Here is a 16,252-nt window from a genome sequence, read left to right as displayed (position 1 = left end):
TTTCAGCTGCACAAAGGAAAGGGACAAGCCAGAAGGGGGCGCTGCTTCCTCCCTGTCAAGTGTGCCAAACAGCTCCTTAAGATTCTCTTTATGGCCAGGGCAGGAGGCCACGCCCCATCCATACTCACTGGGCAACTAACTGGTGTCTCAGGCCCCAAATACCACCTCCTCCCTGTACACTTCCTTCTGGGGCTCACCATGGCAGCATCCCTGCCTCCTGAAAGAATGAGTTTACCTAAGTCCTTCCTTGGCCCATGGGTGAAAGACTGGGTGCGTACCCCAGAGAACAAAAAGAAAAAACCCAACCCTGTATCCACTGGAAATTTTATTTAAGGTTCTGTTCCAACCAGTCATTTAAAAACCAAGTAACACAGACCTGAGGGGAAGGGACTGGGAACGAGGTCTCCCTCCTACTCTTGTGGGCAGCAGTCAGAAGGGAGGAGAGGAGGGAAAAGTGGCTAAGGTGAGACAGCAGCAGCAGCAACAATGGGGGAGAGGTCGACATCACAGAGCCACTCTGTCATCTCCCAGGCCCAGGCTGGAGCCCCTAAGGCGTGGGGTGGAGAGCGGGTAGATCCCATACTAGGCCCTCCCATCCTCTCCTTGGATAGCCACCTTGGGAGCTCAACCCATTCCTTCCAGCAGGAAACTGAGGCACATGAAGAGGAGGAAGTGGGAGAGGAGGACATAGGAAAGGCAGGGTGGTGGCAGAATGAAGGCAGAGGTGAGAGGCGCTAGGCCCGGCCTAGGCAGGCGGTGGACACACCATTCCCATGCCGACCCTGGGGAGAGGTAAGGAAGCCACATCATCACGTAGCATGTCGGGAGACGAGGCAGGGTTTAAGGCTGAGGGGCCCCAAGGCAGGCTGGCCTTAGTCGAAGCCATGCCAGTCGCTGTGCTCTGAGTCGTACTCCAGTTCGGCACCCACGCACTTGACACCATCCAGCAGCATTGGTGTACCATGGTGCCGGTCTGCAAATTGGGACACAGGGTCAAGTGTTGTTCACACGCTGGTCCCACCCCCATGGTCCACTCCAAGGAGATCCTTACCCCCAACCAGCTGGGAGTTGGAGCCCTAAACCAGCAAAGAGCCCTCTAGGCCAATCTTATGCCTCTCCCCTTTGACCAGATCCCAGTTGCTTCACTCACCCATGACCCGAGCCTGCACCATCACGCGCACACAGGCACCAGTGCCTCCCTCACAAGCCAATAGCATCTCCTCTTTCAGGACGCCCTCCTTGTGTGCCGAGTACTCACACTTGATGCTGTAACCTGTAGGGGGACAGATATGGTCCGACTGGTACCTCCCACACTTTCCCCAAACTGTCTCCTGCAGTCACGGGTCCCTACCCACCAGAAAGGGACAAGGATGGCCCTTTCAGAGACCCAGCTGCACAAAGTGGGCACCTGGGCCCAGGAAACTTATCTTCAATGATAAGGCGTTGAAACCTAGCATGGCTACAATGGGCTCCATTGTTGGAGGGCTCCAACACAGGCTTCCAAGAGAAGGTTTGTTTCCACACAAATGGAGGGAGGGATGATAAAGAATGGGGGAGGCATGGTTCAGGTGGTAGAGCGCCAGCCAATGAACAAAAAAAGAGCAAGCATCAGATAGCAAGTTCAACTCCCAAACTTGGACGAGAGAGAGAGAAAGAGGGAATAACGGGAACAGGCAGGTAAAGCTTTGAGTAGGTCAGGTGGCAAGAGGCAAAGGAAAAGCTTGAGGGGTTTGCTCAGTCCACTTAAGTGCAAAGTCATGAACCAGGGAGCAGGAAACTGAAGCTGGGCCACTAGCCTCTTGCAGGCTGGAGTAGGGGGAACATGGCCAGCTGGGTAGAGAAAAACAGCCTAAGACCTAACATCTGGAACGGGTGGGTACTAGAGGCCAGCCACTCAGAGTTCCTGAAGCTCCAACCTTGCTCTCCAGGGGGGAGAGAGGGCTAGCCAGGCCCTCAGTGGCCTCCCCACTGAGGAAACCCTCTGCCAATGGGCAGATGCAGCCCCGCAACACTGCCACACTGCAAGCTCAGAGTGGTACCATGCCCCTGACTTAGTGAACTGCCTAACCACCCACTGCCGCCTTCCCAATCCCTCTCACAGCCAGGACCACTGGATGAGGGCAGGCCTTCAGCAGCCCAGGTGACATACCTTCAGGAATGGGTATGACACTGAGGAGCCTGAGGTGCAGGCTGGGGACAGGAGCCTCGTGGATGTCTTTGCTCAGCCTGCGCACTGCAGGCAGAGTGAAGGTAATCTCATACCTGTGCAGGATCTTCAGGAAGCCAACCTGCAGCAGGAGAATGGAGGGAGGGAGAGGTACCTTCACTTACTGCTTTTTCCAGAGCCCATCCAGACTGTGCTGCCTATGATCTTTGTGGCCCCAGGAGCCCACTGTTCCCCGTTACTCCATTTGGTCCACATCTCTTTTTTTTTTTTTTTTTTTTTTTTTTTTTGCCAGTCCTGGGCCTTGGACTCAGGGCCTGAGTCCCTGGCTTCTTCCCGCTCAAGGCTAGCACTCTGCCACTTGAGTCACAGCGCCACTTCTGGCGCTGTGACTCAAGTGGCAGAGTGGTGCTGGGGAATCGAACCCAGGGCTTCATGTATACGAGCCAAGCTCTCTTGCCACTAGACTATATCTCCAGCCCTGGTCCACATCTCTTAACTTGATGGCTCCAGGTCCTATAACAGAATCTCCCAAGGACCAACCAGCACAATCTGAAGCATGTGAGTGGGGGGTCCACAGTCCTCATAGATGGGAAACATGGAAACCACATTGTTTGACCAGGGAGAAGTCTTCCCCAGACCTCTTGGCCATTTCTTACCGGCATGGCCCACAGCAAGATACCAACTACTGCCCCAAAGGGCAGTGCAGTGACAAAATCCCATGACACAGATCACCTACCTACTCTCACCACTGCCAGCACCTGCTCAGAGCCAGTAGCTCAGGATCAGGGATGCTGGTCCTCTAGGCACTCACGTGGAGACACTAGGCAACACAGCATGGGATGAGGAGTGGGATGGAATAAGATAAACAAGGGGTATAACTCTGGAGAGGTGTGCATAGCACATGAGAGAAGCTAAGTTCAAGCCTCACTAACTGCCAACAAAAAAGAAAAGGAGGAAGGGAGGAATGCTAGACCACAGCTGGCCCAAAGACTTGGCAACAGTCACAGAGCTCAGGCTCTAGACTGATCACAGATGCCTGCCTGCTCACCCAAAGGCTCAGTGTGCCCAGCAGTCTCTGCTCATCGCCCAAACAGTTTCTGTTGTCCATACACAGTGCTTGGCAACCAATGTCCCTCTGGGACAGATGCCATCCTTAGAAACTCCAGAGGTGTGAAGGGTCACAAGCCGAGGTGGCTGCTGAGTAGGGTGGCTGATGGGGGGGGGAGTGCCATGCCAGTAGGCCCAGCAGGGCAAATATAATTACAGGAGCTGAACAGCCTCACCCCCGGAAGCAGGTTAGGAATGGAATCCTTTGATGGGCCTGGGCTGATGTTACCACATGATAAACTTCACTCCATGTAAACCTCTATCACATTCTGCTCCTGGAGGGAAAACAGCTCAAGAAAGCCTTCTGGCTGTACCTGTTGGCTATAACCTGTCACCCAGCTGCACCACGTGCAGAATCTTCTAGGGGAGTTACTCAGAGATGTGCAAAACAATACTCAGTAGTGGTGCCCTATTTACAACAGAGAAACAAACCACCGTAGCACCCGGGAACAGGAAGCAGCCAAATCAATGTGAGACACAGTCTAGAGGACACAGCAGGTATAAAATCTTGCAGAAAATAATTTCCTGGCACAGACAAGAAACAGTTCACAGATGCCAGCAAACAACAACAACAAAAACCCAGTATGTCCATGGAGATACCAGCTCTTTGTTTTGGAAATTAAGCAAAAAAAAAAAGGCTGGAGGGGCTGGGAATGCGACTTAGTACTTGTGTAGCATGCATGAAGCCCTGGGTTTGTTTCCTCAGAACCACAGGAAAAGCTGGAAGTGGCACTGTGGCTCAAGAGGTAGAGTGCTAGCCTTGAGCAAAAAGAAGCCAGGGACAGTGCTCAGGCCCTGAGTTCAAGCCCCAGGACTGGGGGGAGGAAAAAAAGGCTGGAATGACACATATCAAAATAGGAACCCTGATTATTTCTAGACAGTATGACTGGCTAATTTTAAATTTCTTTTAATTTAATTTTGTCAGTGCTGAGAATCAAACCAGGGCCTCACACATTCTAGGCAGACAATCTACTGCTGACCTACATCCTTAGCCTCTCTATATTTTTTCTGTCTCCTAAATTTTCTCTAGTATACACACATTTTGCAATGAAGTGACAGGACTACTTTTTAAAAAATTGTAGTTTATGCTATTTATTTCCTTGGAGAAAACTGTCAGCTACAAGGGAAAGAATAATGATTTTAGAGTTGAAGAGAAACCTGGGCCCCTCTCTGAGTAGGGCAACCAGCCACTCCTCAGGGTGGTCACCAAAGGCCAGACCTCAGTCCCACCTGCACAGGTACCCCTGCTCAGACCTAGACTCCTGGCTGACTGACCAATCTGATTCCCCCAACCCAGCCCCTCTAGAGTCCTTCCTGACTCTTCTAGGTGGATATGGGATACCACAGAGTCTACTGGAAGAGCCCTGTCAGGGGTAAAGTGTAGCTAGAAGGAGGTGTTCCACTAAGTAGAGAACAGGGGGTGAGGGCTGGTATACATCTCAGAGGTACCCACATGTGTGGCATGCATAAGGCCCTGGATTCTATCTCAGCAAAAAAAAAAGTTTGTGCTAGTCCTGGCTTGAACTGAGGGCCTGGGCACTGTCCTTGAGCTTCTTTTTGCTCAAGGTTAGCACTCTAGCACTTGAGCCACAGCACCACTCCTGGCTTTTTCTGTGTATATGGTTCTGAGGAATCAAACCCAGGGCTTTCATGCATATTAGGCAAGCACTCTACCACTAAGCCACATTCCCAGGCCCCCCAAATAAAATGTGAATGATTATAAAAAGAAAAAACAAACTACAAAGAACCTAAATCAGCGGTTTGGTAAAAAGTAAAATTTCACTCATTATCATCATAGTTAGTTTCACACTTGCATTACAAACACCCTTTCGTTCCACAAAAACAGGTTTTGAACTGTTGACTAGAGGAAAGACAGAGCAAGGCAACCTGTGGAGCTCACAGAGCCAAACCCAAGACCTAGATTGAAACCCAGGCCTGCGGCACCAGCGTGGACACACCAGCTATTGTGTGGGTGAGGACAATGGCAGCAGCGATTCTGTTCACCTTGATTCAACTGACATTCCATATGCACTTAAGTGGGCCAGGCAAGGGTATACACCAGCTGCTCAGGCACCAGAGATAAGGGAATCAAAGTTCAAGGCTAGCTCAGATAAAAATTCAGCAAAACTGTCTCAACGAGTAACTGAGTGTCCAAGGCTCACACCTGCAATCTTAGCTACTTGGGGGGCTGAGACTGTGAGGATTGTAGCTTGAGGCCAGCCTAGGCAGAAAAAGTTTACAAAACTACTTGTCCACTGGATCAGGGGACACATTCAGTTGTGTCCTAGCTGCAATGGGAAACCTAAAATAGGCAAATCAGCCTAAGGTATATAACTAGGTAGAAAGCAAGGCCCTATCTCAAAAATAATCTGTGCAATAAAAAAGGGCTGGTGGCATGACTCAGCAGAACACCTGCCTAACAAGTGAAGGCCCTAAATATAGCCACAGAATGGCCAAAAAATGCTGAATGTGGCATGTCTATAATCCTAATTACTTTAGAAGGTGAAGGTAAGAGGCTTGCCCAGGTGAAAATGCAAAGCCCCATCTTAAAAAAAAAAAAAAAAAAGCAAAAAGGGAAGGGCCCATGGCTCAAGTGGGAGAACACTTGCCTAAAAGAATAAGACTGTCAGCCAGGCACGGGTGGCTCATACCTATAATTCTAGCTACTCAGAGGGCTGAGATCTGAGGATCACAGTTCAAAGCCAGCCCGGGCAGGAAAGTCTGTGAGACTCTTATCTCCAAATAACCACCAGAAAACCAGAAGTGGCACTGTGGCAGAGTGCTAGCCTTGAGCACCCAGACCCTGAGTTCAAGCCCCAGGACTGGAAAAAAAAGAAGACTCTGTGTTGAAACCCCAGTACCACCAATAAATAAATAAGCTTGAAGCATGGCTCAGTGGTACAGTACCTTTCTAGCAAGAATGAGGTCCTGACTTCAAACCTCGATACCACCAAAATAAAAATAAACAGGTAGGGGCTGGAGATATGGCCTAGTGGCAAGAGTGCCTGCCTCATATACATGAGCCCCTGGGTTCGATTCCCCAGCACCACATATACAGAAAATGGCCAGAAGTGGCACTGTGGCTCAAGTGGTAGAGTGCTAGCCTTGAGCAAAAAGAAGCCAGGGACAGTGCTCAGGCCCTGAGTCCAAGCCCCAGGACTGGCCAAAAAAAAATTTTTTTAAATAAATAAATAAACAGGTAGGGCTGGGAATATGGCCTAGTGGTAGAGTGCTCACCTCGTATACGTGAAGCCCTGGGTTCTATTCCTCAGCACCACATATATGGAAAAAGCCAGAAGTGGCACTGTGGCTCAAGTGGTAGAGTGCTAGCCTTGAGCAAAAAGAAGCAGGGACAGTGCTCAGACCCTGAGTTCAAGCTCCATGACTGGCAAAAGTAAATAAACAGGTAAATAATTGTGCTTCTCTCATCAATTCCCCCACCTTCCATCTTACAGATGGAGAAAACAAGGCAAAGTTGTATTTATGAGTCCAGTTGAGGGAAGGAGGTAACAGCCCAGGAAGCCAGGTAGAGGCAGGGAGGAAGGGGATAGAGGGAGCTGATGGAGGACACATGTACCTACCTTGACCAGAAAGCTGCTTTCACTCTCCTGTGTGACCATGACCACGGAGTCATGCAGCTTCTCATCAAAGTGGACATGACCCTGGGAGCCTTCTGCATCATGGCTTGCCGCAAAGCGGATACTCCGGACTCTGGGCTTGTTGCCTAGGAAGAATGGGAGAGGAATCCAGGAAACCATGCCCCTTGTTCCCTCCTCACCCCTATCTACCCTTGATATGACCCAGGAGACAATGGCAGGCTCCTTTCTGGCTGAGATGGACAGTGATGAACATACGACTTGAGAACCTTCATTCTGCCCTACCTGCCCAGTACTCCCACAAAATTCTCCCTTCATCATAGAAATGGAGGGAATGGGAACTCGGGACTGGATGATAAGAACCCTCACTTGGAGGGGAGGAAGCTGGTGACAGGAAGACAGTTCTCTAGACCTTCCCCTTTTGCCAGCCCAGACAGGGCTGGGCCTCTGTGTGTCTTGCCCTATCCTTTCCTACACAGAGCCAGCTCCCCAGGCATGGCACCTTCTCCAGGTCTTTCAATGCAGGAGGCCCCTGCCTGTGCCTCCTGATGACCCCAACCAATATGACATGGGGAGGGAAAGTGGGAGGGAACCTCGAGAATGGGAATACACTCTAGAAAACTTGCTTAGAGTGGGAAACATGAAGGAAGTAAAAACCCACACTATGCCAGGCCATAGCTGCTACTAAAGCTAGCTGCTCACTGGAAGGTCAGAAGGAAGAAGCTTAGCTGGGCATTGGTGGCTCACTCTTGTCATCCTAGCTATTCAGGAGGCTGAGATGGGAGGGTTGCAGTTTAAAGCCAGCTCAGGCAGGAAAGTTCATGAGATTCTTATCTCTAGTTAAGCACCAGAAGTCCAGAAATGGAGCTGTGGCTTAAAGTGGTAAAGCATAAGCCTTGAGCACACATGCTCAGGGACAGCACAGGCTCTGAGTTCAAGCCCCACAACCAACTACAAAACAAAGAAGAAAGAAGAAGAAAGAAGGGGGGGGAGGAGGAGGAGGAGGAGGAGGAGGAGGAGGAGGAGGAGGAGCTGGGGATATGGCCTAGTGGCAAGAGCGCTTGCCTCCTATACTTGAAGCCCTGGGTTCGATTCCCCAGCACCACATATACAGAAAATGGCCAGAAGTGGTGCTGTGGCTCAAGTGGCAGAGTGCTAGCCTTGAGCAAAAAGAAGCCAGGGACAGTGCTCAGGCCCTGAGTCCAAGGCCCAGGACTGGCAAAAGAAGAAGAAGAAAGAAGAAGAAAGAAGAAAGAAGGAAGAAGAAGAAGAAGAAGAAGAAGAAAAGAGAGCTTCCTAGTACCCCTCACCATTTTCTGCTTAGCCCCTGTCAAAGGGCAGGGATTTAGACAGGATGAGTGGTGAGGAGCGAGGCAGAGGGTCTGGTCTGTATGGACACTTGCCCTTGGGAAGGCCAGAGCATGATCCCAGACCTCTTTGACCTGCTAGCCAGGAATGGGGAACATCCAGCCCGTGGACTGTGTAGGTCATTTGGGACAGGACGGGACAGACACACATACTTTTGGAATGCTTCATGTCATCTACCATTTGCCTGTATTAAGAATTCTGTATGGCTGGGCTGGGAATATGGCCTAGTGGTAAAGTGCTCGCCTTGTATACATGAAGCCCTGGGTTCAATTCCTCAGCACAACATATATAGAAAAAAGCTGGAAGGCGCGCTGTGAGTGGTAGAGTGGTAGCTTTGAGCAAAAAGAAGCCAGGGACAGTGCTCAGGCCCTGAGTCCACGCCCCAGGACTGGCAACAAAAAACAAATAATTCTGTATGGCTGCAAACAATGTTATAAATATACAAATGGCCCTTATCAGAAAGAAGGTCTCCCCTCTGCTAGTCTCCTTCTCCTCCCCCATGATTACTTAGGCCTTCTAAGAGTCTCATTTAGAGTCCTCTGGGTAGAAGGACTTGGGTACCCTTGGCCTGGGCTCCTGAATACTTAGCAGAAGTCCTCTGGACTGTGGATAGAGCTCAGATTCCCTGTCAGAGCCTGCTGTGGCCCTATCCACCTCCCCAGTCTTGGGCTCATCACAACTCTGAATGTCCCCTATCCCCTAACAGTAGGGTGAAAGCTAGCACGGAAGCATGCTCCTTGCAGAACAGCAAGGCAAGGAGACAGCAGGGGTCCCTGCTAGGGCCTGGATGATCCCTGGGACCTGGAATAAACACTAGCATATTGTTTTATTATTTTGATGTTGTTGATGGTCATAGGGCTTGAACTCGGGGCTTGGGTGCTGTCCCTGAGCTCTTTCTGCTCTACCATCTTAAGCCACAACTCTACTTTTGATTTTTGAGTAGTTAAGTGGAGTTAAGAGTCTCATGGGGAGTTTTCTTTCCAGGATGGCTTCACACTGTGACCCTCAGACCTCAGCCTCCCGAGTAGCTAAGATTATAGACATGAGCTACCAGTGTCCAGCTAACACTAGCATATTCAAAATGTCACCGAGTCTCCAGGAATGCACTCACCCTTGTTGGCTGCAGCCATGGACGTCCTCCCTGCCACCAAGCAAGACACACAGCTCCTGCCGGACACTGCTGCTCAAGCTCAGCAGCCTCCCATGCTCCAGAGACACCAGTCGGAGCCTGAGGATGAGGAAGAACAAATGTCAGGACCACCCAGGAACCCATGGCTGGAGGAGAGCAGAAGGCTCCCTTTAAGAAAGACTCAAACCTCTGCTGTTCCCACCAGCCCATACGGGTCTGAATCCTCCCTCTGGCAGCAGGCCTTCTGCCCAACCCCCTTGTGGTACCACCCACATAGTCAGAGCCCTCACCCCTGCCTGACACCCTACCTACCCAGAGCCCTTCCTGCATATGCTAAGGTTCCAGATGTCAGCATGCCAGCACAGGACTTATGTGCCCAGCCAACCTGAGGCTAGCAGGAAGGACAATCTGGAAAGAAGGAAGGCTTTACTGGTATTTTTCAGAGGCCATTTGTAACACTGTTGATCACAAAGGGTAAGCCCAAGGACCACATTATTCAGGTCACACACCAGTGCAGCTGGGCCCAGGTCAGTCAACAGTAGGTTTGAAGGTGGGCAAAAACAGAGGACAGCATAAAATGAACATATCTGAGTATTCAACCAAGGCTATATACAGAACAGAGGCCGTTGGAGGTGCCCCTAATCTGAACCTGCCATTCAGACCTGGCCTGAATCCCAGGGTGGCCTCTCAGATTAGCGGTCTCAGGGCAGGAGTAAACATAAAGCACCCCAGGAAGCCTCTAGTGGGCTGAGCAAGGCCGATTTAAGCATCAAAAAGAGTAATGAGCACAACTGATGAAAACAGATGGAATACAGAAAACCAGAGCATTCACAGAGATTACAAAAAAAAAAAAATAAGAAAGCAAAACAAACAAACCCAAGCCCTCGTGTGTCACTACTGACGATAGTAGTGTCTTAACTCTTTGCTCTGAGAACTGGAGATTAAAGAAAAATAATTCAGCCTGTTTCTTGGTCTTCCTTGTAAGCAACTATTCTGGTAGTGATGGAAAGCTCTTCTTTACAGGCAATTTGTTGCTGATAAATAACAAAGGAATGGCCACATGCCAAGTCATTCCTCACCCCATAAGGAAACAAATGCCAAGCCAGTCACTGGTGGCTCATGCTTACAATCCTAGCTACTCAGGAGGCTAAGATCTGAGGGTGGCGATTTGAAGCTAGCCTGTGCAGCAAAGTCTGCGAAACTCTTATTTCCAAAAAACTACTCAGAAGAAGCTGGAAATGGTACTGTGGCTCAAGTGGTAGAGCACCAGCCTTGAGCAAAAGAAGCTCAGGGATAGTGCCCAGGCCCTGAGTTCAAGTCTTAGGACAGGCACAAAATTTAAAAAAAGAAGAAAAAGAAAATGAAACAAATGCCAGAAATAGATCCACAGATGCCACCTACAAATGAAACATAAGGCTCTGTGTGTGTGTGTGTGTGTGTGAGCGCACACGCACGTGTGTACTGGGGCTTGAACTCATAGTCTCATGCTCTCATTCAACTTTCTTGGTTCTCTATCACTTGAGCAATGCCTCTAAGTCCAGCATTTTGCCGGTTAATTGGAGATGGGAGTCTTGGAGGCTTTTCTGTCCAGGCTGGCTTTAAACTCCAATCCTTCAGGTCTCAGCTTCTTTAGTAGCTAGGATTACAAGTGTAAGCCACTGGTGCCCAGTAGATCTGGGTTCTTAAAGAGACACAAGTCTGTAATGAGGGTAATGTAATATCACCAAGGCATACGCAGATCTATCTATCCTCACCGCAGGGCAGTCTGACACATTGGTGCCTCCTGGAGTGAAGCAGACAAAAGACAAGGGATTCTTGCCAAAGACACTTAACCTGGATCTAATTGAGCCTCTAGCCCCAAAGTCTCATTACTGAAAACACAGAGGATGGTGAACAAATTAAGTGACCGAGTGAGCAATGAGACAACCCAGAAGGCAGTGTATGCCACAGGATGACTGACCTGTTTCTTCAAACTGCAAGGAAAAAAAAAATGAAGGGAAGACTGTTCTAGATAGAGAATTGGCAAGTTGCAGCCTGTTGAGCCACTTACTGCCTGTCTTTTGCAAATAAAAGTTTTACTGGAACACAACTACTCTTGTTCATTTACATGTTGTCTATGACAGTTTTTGTACTAAAACAAAACTACTCTAACTGGTGTGACAAAGACCATATGGCTTGCAAAGTCTAAAATATTTACCATCTAGCCCTTTACAGAAAGAGTCTAAAAGCCTATATTCTACATTAATATATGTGTTTGGGGGACCAAGAAGGCAAGGAAACATTAGTACAATTGACCTGGCTTTGGGGGTTTTTTTTTGGTTTTTTGTTTGTTTGTTTTCCCACCCTCACAACATCATCTATAAGAAAGAAAGGAGCACGGCACCAGTGGCTCACACCTGTAATCCTAGCTACTCAGGAGGCTGAGATCTGAGGATTGCAGTTCAAAGCCAGTCTAGTAGAAAAGTCCACAAAAGCTCAAGGACAGTACTGAGGCCCAGAGTTCAAGCCCCAAGAAGGAAAGGAAACAGGGGAGTAGGTTTCTAGAAGAGACATTTAGGGGATAATTGGGGAAAGCAAATGCCCGGACAGTAAGAAATGAGCTCATTTTAAGTGGAAATGTACTATACAGAAATTTATCCATTGTTTTTTTTTTTTTCTTAGAGAAACACACTGAAAGTATTTAGAGATGAGAGGCCTATGAGTGACCTTGGCTAATTCTGATAATGAAGAGAAACCACAGAGCAGCCTTATTGTCAGGGGCTGGGCCTGTCTAAGACATGACTTCAAGGTCCCCTGGGTGCTTAGAAGCCCTGGGAATGGGAATGACCTTACTTCCACTCCCACTACCAGACAAGTCACCCATGCCCAAGCGCTGCCTCCCAAGTATCAAGCTCACAGTTTTCATCCCAGAAGGCTCCTGGGCCTAGAGACATGCATGGAGGGGCCTGGTTTGCCTCTAGAAAACAGGAGCTGCCAGAGGGAACTGCCCTGAACCAGCACGATCCTCACAGGCCTCAGGATGCAGAAAGGCAAACCTATACCCTACTCAACTCTGTCCAGGGCTGCTTGGGGTCACTTTGCCTCTGGGGAGCCTGACCTTTGGAAAAGATTGCCCCAACCCAGTCGCTCCAGCCACACAGCTGTGGCAAAGGGGCAAATGGAAGAACCGTGTCTTCATCCATCCCTGGTGATCCTACTCAGCCATATTTCTTCAGGTATGGGACAGCAACACCCTAGGACTCTTCTTGAAGACCTGGTTGGTGAGCAAGAGCTACTGGGAGACCTCCCCACAAAACATTCCAATCCCAAACTGCAGAGTCCCTCCCTATCTCCCCCAACCCCACTGCCTGGTCCCTGCCTGCCTTGACCCATGTCCCATTAAAGTAATCCCCATCCACACTTCAGCTGAGGGCTTGGCCTCAGCATTCCCTTTTAAGGGACCACTCCTTCACCCCACCCCAAGTCTTAGGATAGGCCTGGAATTCTTTACAGGATTCCTATTCTCACTTCTGGGTCATTCATTCAGTCTTCCTCACCTTAAAAGGGGGAGTGATTCTGGTTTTGCCAAAGCTTGTGTCCCCAGAACCCAGCATAGCACCTGATGAAGCAGCTGTATTCAGTTTATGCCTGTTGAATGAATGAAATGACCACCCTTAGAAATGCCCAAGTATGGACTTTGCTGGGCCCTCCAGGCAGATGCAGTATGATCAGTGCCAATTACCTGCGGTAACTTCTCCCTCCCCAATCTCTTAGCTAATACCTCTCCCCCTTTCTTGCAGTGTGGCTTCCTCCTGGGCCCTCCTCTGGTCTTGCCACAGTCATATGGCTCCCTGCTCAGGCCAACCTTGAAATGGACAGAGTACTGAGGATGGAACCCATGTCTCTCGCTGTGCTGGGAACTTGGACAGAGCAATCACTAATGAAGTACCTGAAGTCCTCTATGAGAACATGGCTGGAGTGGGGAAGCAAGTGACTGCAGGAGGCCAAAGGAGACAGGAAAACCAAATCTCTTTCGCAACAGAGAATCTACCAGTAGCTGTCCCCTAGGAGCTAGACTCTCAGTACACAAATTCCTCATTAGAAGCAGGAAACGAGGACAACGGCCTTCTTGGCCATGTTCACAGAGAACGGCTAGTCCACCTCGTAACCCCTGACCTGGCTCTGCCTCCAGGCAGCCTCCTGGGCCAGCCTAGTCCTCACTGCAGCCCAAAAGCCACACAAGCCCCCAGAGGCATGGGCAAGCCATTTCACTTCTGTGACACACAGGAATAAGCAGCAGGGTTTGGTGCAGCTGTGCCTGCACCAGAATGAAAATGCACCCACCCCACTATGCTCCCACTGTGGAACTCTGCAAAAGCAAATCCCAGAGGGCTTGGTTTCTAAAAAAGCAGCAATGTACTGAAAGAAGCACTGGAGGACAAGCACTTCAGGTCAATCCTAGACGAGTCAGGAGTGGCCCTCGAGGTAGACCCCAGGGACTTGAGCTTCTCAAAAAAAAAAAAAAAAAAAAAAAAAAAGCTCAGCTCAGGGTTAAGGGGGCCTCCCTTACCTTTACCACCCCTTCTTCCACTCCCAGGACAGCCAGACCTCCAGGGAGGGCTAGAGAGATATAGAGAATGTAATCTTAGCCCCTCTACCCTAGAAAAACAAATCATGGCTCCCTGAGATTGCTGTCAACCTGCCAGGGATGACAGTCTGGGGATGGGGAGGGCTAAAAGGTTGGAACAAGAATTGAGGGGTCTTCTGAGGCTCTCAGGAAAAATGTGGGTACCTTTCCTCTGGGGGGACAGAGAGCTACCTCTTTGGAAGAGGAAGACTGTTTTGAGACCACCCTGCCCAGGAACTGGCAAGTGGGCAAACAGCTGGATGAAATCCAGGGTTGATACACTAGAGTGCTGGCTGCTACCCAAGGCTGCCCCATGCTAGGGCCCAAGCTCCAATCTGAGAAAGGGTCAGCTACAGCCTATGTATGGCAAAGGGAGTAGGTTTAACTACTACCCTCTTGCCCTACAATGCACACCACCTCTATGCCCCAGAGGCAGTCCCCAAGCTCCAAGGTGTCACAGGGGTCAGGCTAGGATCACGTCCCCATCCTCTTGAGCCACATTTCTCAGTCATTCTTCAGTCCTATTCTCAACCTGGCAGAAGGCTTTGTCTGAGAGAGACCAGACAAACTAAGGCTTCCTGCCATGCCAGTGCTCAGTCCTGGCTTGAGAACTCAGACCACTACCCAGCAGCTATTTACGCTCAAGTCTATCAAAAGAACACACACACACACACACACACACACACACACACACACACACACCGCCACCGCAAGGCCTCAGGACAGGGCCACAAGCACTACTGGTCTCTCTGAACATGACATGGGAGTAGAACACACAGCCAGGGCACAGCAAGGCTGGAGGTCCTATCAACTCAGCCTTGACCCAACTTTATTTTTTTTCTTCCCTCTAGCAGACCAAGGGTGCAAGGATCTCTTACCAACAGGGAAGGAGAAAATTGGGCTGAGGAAGAGGTCCCACCATCCCTTCTGTCTTACCAACAAGTGCTGCCCTCTTCTTCCCAGCATCCTCTCTTCCATTTGTCCCTGTCCTCAGCCATAGAGTGCTTGGACTCTTCTAGCCTTCAGATTACCTCTCTGACCCAGTCCCAGTCCTGGGCTTGGCTGGTGACGGGTGTGTGGGGGTGGGGAGGGGTTCCCAAGAAGCAAAAGCTAATCTGGATTCTGGGGGTGACAGCTGCCCTGGACTTTTGACAGCAACCTGGAGCAGAGTAATAATGCTCCTCTATCCCTCTTCCCCCTGCCAAGGTGCAAGAGGAAATACAAGGGGTGGTGCTCTTTGCAAACCAACAGGGTTTTGCTAACAGAATTACTAGTCCAAACCCTTAATCAAATCAGTCCTGCTGGGCTGACACTGGGAAGGATGGGTGGTCGACCAAGTCCCCAGAGGCAGGGGTGGGGGAAGGGGGAAGGCCACTACGGGACCTGTATCCTTTCCTGCCGCCATCCCTGTGGGTGTGGCAGCCTCGGTCCCACCTCATTCTCGTTTTCTCTGAGGACAAATACAGCTGGACGTGCCTCCGACGTACCCATCCGGAGCAGCCCAGAGATGGCTTGGTCGCCCCCGAGATAAACCCGGGCGCTCCCTACCTCACCCAGGCTGACGCAGGAGTCTCCAGAGCCCGCACTCGTAGACATCGCCGCCCTCCTCCCCGAGGGGTGCCGAGGCAGCCCCCACTCCCAGGCTCCGAGAGGCGACTCTTCCAAGGTCACACGGAGGAGTGGAGGCAATCGTGGGGCCGAGGGGGAGGCGACGCCCACCCCGTTACGCCCCCGCCCCCCCCCCAGGGGACACTGGTGTCCCTGCCACAGGCGCCCCAAGGAAGTCACCTCTTCCGGGACAGCTAACGGTCACCCACGTCCACCCTCCCCCAAGCCTGACATAGCTCCACTCCCGGGGAAGGGGAGGGGGATCCTCCAGGCCCAGCCATGACAGCGTCGCCCCTCGCCCCAGCCCTTTCATTACAGCAGGTGGAGTCCCAGACACGGACTGCTCAGGACAAGCGAGGCGAGGAGCGGAATGCCGGCGAGCAGGACCGGACTGGGAGGCGAGGAAAGGAGGGACAGCCTCACCTTGCGGGCGTACCCCGAGGCCGAGCCAGGCAAGGAAGAAAACTGCGGTGGCGGCGGCGGCGGCGGCGGCGGCAGCGGCGGTGGCGGCAGCAGCAGCTGAGGCAGCCCGGGCTAACGCCGAGCACGAGGAAGGGAGCCCCGCGCCGCGGCCGCCCGCCTCCCGGCACGCCCCCGCCTCCGCTCATTGGTTGCTCTGGGGGTGGGGCGAGGACCGCTTCAGACCAATGAGCTGGCGCCAAAGAATGACC

General features: G+C 50.9%; 1 protein-coding gene across 2 annotated transcripts; it reads right to left on the bottom strand.

The window, feature by feature from the left end:
* Positions 1 to 308: 308 nt before the first annotated feature.
* Positions 309 to 16,149, bottom strand: C6H20orf27 (chromosome 6 C20orf27 homolog). Of its 2 annotated transcripts, none has more exons than XM_048348876.1 (6): positions 16,005 to 16,149; positions 9,350 to 9,466; positions 6,856 to 6,998; positions 2,150 to 2,288; positions 1,151 to 1,273; positions 309 to 973 (listed from the first exon to the last, which is right to left on the bottom strand). In XM_048348876.1, exons 2-6 carry the CDS (start codon positions 9,366 to 9,368, stop codon positions 873 to 875), a joined length of 525 nt encoding a protein of 174 aa, XP_048204833.1. In that variant the 5' UTR covers positions 9,369 to 9,466; positions 16,005 to 16,149; the 3' UTR covers positions 309 to 872. The 2 variants fall into 2 exon arrangements, with proteins under 2 accessions (XP_048204833.1, XP_048204835.1); XM_048348878.1 differs by lacking the exon at positions 16,005 to 16,149 and adding an exon at positions 12,904 to 12,922.
* Between the last annotated feature and the right edge of the window lie 103 nt (positions 16,150 to 16,252).

The sequence above is a fragment of the Perognathus longimembris genome, chromosome 6 (genome assembly GCF_023159225.1).
Source record: "Perognathus longimembris pacificus isolate PPM17 chromosome 6, ASM2315922v1, whole genome shotgun sequence".
Taxonomy (NCBI): Eukaryota; Metazoa; Chordata; class Mammalia; order Rodentia; family Heteromyidae; genus Perognathus; species Perognathus longimembris.
This window is presented reverse-complemented; position numbering and strand designations above follow the sequence as displayed.